This window comes from Alosa pseudoharengus, unplaced genomic scaffold (assembly GCF_046254945.1).
Source record: "Alosa pseudoharengus isolate Yale_2024_CS ecotype anadromous, Long Island Sound unplaced genomic scaffold, YU_APseudo_1.1 YU_APseudo_1.1_scf_3, whole genome shotgun sequence".
Taxonomy (NCBI): Eukaryota; Metazoa; Chordata; class Actinopteri; order Clupeiformes; family Clupeidae; genus Alosa; species Alosa pseudoharengus.
This window is the reverse complement of record NW_027468718.1, coordinates 47,750,213-47,755,212: the sequence shown is the minus strand read 5'-3', so window position 1 is coordinate 47,755,212 and position 5,000 is coordinate 47,750,213. Positions and strand designations below refer to the sequence as shown.

Below are 5,000 nucleotides of genomic sequence, written 5' to 3'. Positions count from 1 at the left end.
ACGGAGAATACACGGTATAAAAATACATAAAACTCGTGTGCGGATTAATTAATGTCATGCGCAATTACTGTTAAGTAGCGAGAGTTACGGGAGTTCTTTAGCGACACCTAACGCTAATCTGTAGCCTCGCCTTAGCTCTGAAGCTCTGATTGGCGCCTATGTTTTTTTTTGTCAGGTCGTCAGTCGAGTCCGTCAGTCATTAGCAGCACTAAGGTTAGACCCACAAGAGTTAGAGGATCCGCTGGTCTATTTAAGATCGCAAGTTTGAGAACTTCAGTTACAGTACAGGCGAAAGAGTGGTGGATAAGATGAAACTGTGTGTCAGCGTTGTTCAGCAGTTATTGGGTATGTGAGTGGAATAAATGCTACACATTCGAAGCCATCACCCAGATGATGTAGGCTACCAATCACTGAAACGAGGGGAAAAAAACTTCCCCTGCGCTTCAGCAGCCTTTGGATACATATACAAATAGGGCCAAAACCTATGGCTTAAATTAAATGATTTCGTAATGACAGAAAGCTATGTAAATCGCGTGGTAATTACCTTTATGTTGGGGTAACTTGTAACTTCTCACATGAGGAGCTGGTAGTGTTAAGTGCAGTAAAATAAAGTGACAACGCTAACCAGGCTAATAAACAAACCATGCTAGTACGGTGAGTTAACGTCAAAGGGCAAAGTCACGTGACTTCTAGTTGTAGTCTGTTTATGAAATGAAAGGAGCAATTTCGTTTTAAAAAAAAAGGCAAAATAGTGTGATATTTTCACAGTTAGTAGGCTAGATTATTACTTTACACACAATGAAAAATATTGAGGCAAATTGTAGACCCTTCCATATACAACTAAACACAGATGTTGAAGGTCTTGCTTAAGTGGATTTTTAAAAATCATTTTTCTATGTAATTTGCACTTTCAGAAATAAGAGATGCTGTAGGCCTATTTTCAGTTTTATAGCTGATTGTCTTATTTTGTTTACAAGTTACAGATGGAGTCTGGGTACTTATTGTACTGTTTAGCCTACATCTTACACACTTCAGGCTGTTGCAGATAGCTCAGGGAAGAGACTGTATGACACTAGGTGGTACAGCCTGCACAATATGCACAATAAAAAAAATGATTTCTGCATTTTTGTTTTGCTTTTGCCACCATTGTACCGAACTCGTACCGAACCGTGATGTTCGAACCGAGGTATGAACCGAACCGTGACTTCTGTGTACCGTTACACCCCTAGTGTGTGTGTGTGTGTGTGTGTGTGCGTGTGTGGTATAATGTAGTCTCTTTGGATACAAAGTCGTGTAAGTGTACCTGGCAGCTTCTTGTCGGCGCCCTGTTGGTCCTCCTGGTGAGTGTCCTCTAAGCCACACCTCTCTGGGCTGCTGTGAGCCGCCACACACACTCCTCCCACTGACCCCCTCTTCCTACAGGCACACAGAGAGAGAGAGAGAAGAGAGGAGGAGAGAGAGAGGAGGAGAGAGAGAAGAAGAGAGAAGGAGAGAAAGAGAGACAGAGGAGGTCAGGGTGGGAGGGAGAGAGAGAGAGAGAGAGAGAGATACATGTAACGTAAGCATACTCCTTGACCGGTTCAATATTTCTGTCCAGGCATCCACTCAAGCTAAAACCACAGATACAACAAGAGTCAATTAACTTCAGCACAAATTCACTGAGTGCATAAAGACTCTATTATAGCTCCCGGTAAAAACTACCCTATTATAGATCTGTCACTGCCCATTCCACTACTACCCTATTATAGATCTGTCACTGCCCATTCCACTACTACCCTATTATAGATCTGTCACTGCCCATTCCACTAGACGGTTTCTCCTGTAGAGATGGCCCACAGACCCACAACAACTGACATCCTTCAAATCTCAGTCACTCACACCAACAGTCAATCAGCAATCAGGCCAGACATCAATACCCAATCAAAAATCACTGATAGCAACATATATCCAGGTTGAGTTTAGCATTGAGTTTAGCCTTGAAAAAACATTGCAAAATGTTTGTTTCACCATACGCAGTGGTGCGTTAAACGTTTTGAGATTGTCCATGGGCAAGTTTAAACTCAAAATACTCCATTTACGGTTTCTGAATTAAACAATATTTTTGGTTGAAGCGATGTGCAACAGGCTTTAAAGTATGTGGGTGTGCCAGAGGTGCTACCCAACCCACATCGACCCAGCCCGTGCATATAAACCCCCTGCATTACAAAAACAGTGTGCAGTGTATCCACCTAGTCCTTTACAGGTGAAATGTATAAATTAGAAATTGAATAGCAAATGAAACATATATTTACATTGATTAGGGAATTGTATAAGAAAGAAAGGAAACAATGGCATTCTCAGCTGTGAGAAATAACAGTGTTCAACGCACCACTTTTTTTTGTTTACAAAAAGCAGCAGTAAGACATTCCAAACATACCCAATCAGCATTCAGCTAGTTTACAACCACATTACAAACAGCCGGTTAGCAGCCAATCAGCATTCAGCTATTTTACAACTGCATTACAAACTGCCAATTAGAAGCCGGTGAGTTCAACAGTAACCAATCAGCTCACCGGAATGTGGGCGGAATGAGCTCTGGGGGCAGGATGTGTGGGAGGGGCTGGCCTGTCATGGCCATGTCAATCAGGTGCATGGCCAAGATAAACTCCTCCCCCGTCAGACGGCCATCATGGTCCACGTCACAGAGATCCCTGTGTACACACACACACACACACGCACAAATGCACGCGCGCACACGCACACACACACACACACACATACACCAATAAGCCCATTTTCATGTTTATGTCCAGGACTTAGAAAGGGGAACGTGATTGGTGTGTGATGTGTGTGATGTGTGTGACGTGTGTGATGTGTGTGGTGTGTGTGTGATGTGTGTGGTGTGGAGGCAGGTGTGTGATGTGTGTGATGTGTGTGTGGTGTGTGTGATGTGTGTGTGGTGTGTGTGGTGTGTGTGGTGTGTGTGTGGTGTGTGTGATGTGTGTGGTGTGTGTGGTGTGTGTGGTGTGTGTGGTGTGTGTGGTGTGTGTGGTGTGTGATGTGTGTGATGTGTGTGACGTGTGTGATGTGTGTGGTGTGTGTGGTGTGTGTGTGATGTGTGTGGTGTGGAGGCAGGTGTGTGTGATGTGTGTGATGTGTGTGGAGTGTGTGATGTGTGTGGTGTGTGTGGTGTGTGTGATGTGTGTGGTGTGTGTGATGTGTGTGGTGTGTGTGGTGTGTGTGGTGTGTGTGATGTGTGTGGTGTGTGTGGTGTGTGTGTGGTGTGTGTGGTGTGTGTGGTGTGTGTGTGGTGTGGAGGCAGGTGTGTGTGATGTGTGTGATGTGTGTGGTGTGTGTGATGTGTGTGGTGTGTGTGTGGTGTGTGTGATGTGTGTGGTGTGTGTGATGTGTGTGGTGTGTGTGATGTGTGTGTGGTGTGTGGTGTGTGTGTGATGTGTGTGGTGTGTGTGATGTGTGTGGTGTGTGTGGTGTGTGTGGTGTGTGTGATGTGTGTGGTGTGTGTGTGTGTGTGTGTGATGTGTGTGTGGTGTGTGTGTGGTGTGTGTGATGTGTGTGGTGTGTGTGATGTGTGTGTGGTGTGTGGTGTGTGTGTGATGTGTGTGATGTGTGTGGTGTGTGTGGTGTGTGTGGTGTGTGTGATGTGTGTGGTGTGTGTGTGTGTGTGTGTGATGTGTGTGTGGTGTGTGTGATGTGTGTGGTGTGTGTGTGGTGTGTGTGGTGTGTGTGATGTGTGTGATGTGTGTGTGGTGTGTGTGGTGTGTGTGGTGTGTGTGTGGTGTGTGTGGTGTGTGTGTGGTGTGTGTGGTGTGTGTGATGTGTGTGGTGTGTGTGATGTGTGTGTGGTGTGTGTGATGTGTGTGTGTGTGTGTGTGTGGTGTGTGGTGTGTGTGATGTGTGTGTGGTGTGTGTGGTGTGTGTGGTGTGTGTGTGGTGTGTGTGGTGTGTGTGGTGTGTGTGATGTGTGTGGTGTGTGTGATGTGTGTGGTGTGTGTGGTGTGTGTGGTGTGTGTGATGTGTGTGTGGTGTGTGTGGTGTGTGTGTGATGTGTGTGGTGTGTGTGGTGTGTGTGATGTGTGTGATGTGTGTGGTGTGTGTGGTGTGTGTGTGGTGTGTGTGGTGTGTGGTGTGTGTGGTGTGTGTGTGGTGTGTGTGGTGTGTGTAGTGTGGAGGCAGGTGTGTGTGCAATAATGTAACATAGGACTAATAACGGCACATACAGTATGACCGTTTTCTTACGAGCCACCGTCTACGTACATAACCACTTTCAAATCTCACCTAAAAACTCATCTTTTCAGACAGGCCTACTCTCTTTAATTTGTTTTTTGTTGCATTTTGCTTTGACTGTATTGACCCCACCCCTTTCTCTTGCTCTTTTATTATTAATAGTATTATCATGTTATTTTATTGCTTGTTTTCGAGAGGTGCGAAGCCCTATTGTTTTTGGAAAGATTATTATTATTATTATTTGTTCACCTTTTTGAGGTGGTTAACATTGATGAAAACACATCTGGTATGACAATGGCTACACAGGCATAAAAGCTTGGCCCCGGGCGTGGCCCAGGGACTCAGTAGCGCCCCCATACTTTCAGCTAGACACACCAAATTTGGTAGGTGTGTGAATATCCCCAAGATGATCAACTTTCGGATGTACAATGCATTAGCCACGCCCAAAAAAGGTGCTTCCCATGGGTGAAAACGCATGAAATTTGGAACACATATCAAGAGGTACCATGAATACACAGGGGAAAAGCATTGGCACTGGGCATGGGCCAGGAACTTCATAGCGCCCCCTTATGTCACTGTAACTTGTGGTTTGCATAAAGTTTTAGATATACACACCAAATTTGGTGGGTGTATGTAACTCCCAAAACAATCAACTTTTGTATTAACATGCCATTAGCCACGTCCACAGGAAGTGAGGTAATTGAGATTTTGTGTGTTGTGGACATGATCAATTTTAACGTACTCCTCCTAGACGGTTGCTCCGATTCATGTGAAAG

The 5,000-nt window shown here is 45.1% G+C and overlaps 1 protein-coding gene across 1 annotated transcript in view; it reads right to left on the bottom strand.

Moving 5' to 3' along the window:
• LOC143099967 (intersectin-1-like) overlaps positions 1 to 5,000 on the bottom strand; it is a 48,415-nt gene that overhangs the window by 23,434 nt on the left and 19,981 nt on the right. Inside the window, exons 7-8 of the mRNA XM_076262874.1 lie at positions 2,553 to 2,690; positions 1,304 to 1,416 (exon numbers count right to left, since the gene is read on the bottom strand). Of these exons, the coding sequence (XP_076118989.1) occupies positions 1,304 to 1,416; positions 2,553 to 2,690 (251 nt within the window). The remainder of the gene's footprint in view (positions 1 to 1,303; positions 1,417 to 2,552; positions 2,691 to 5,000) is intronic.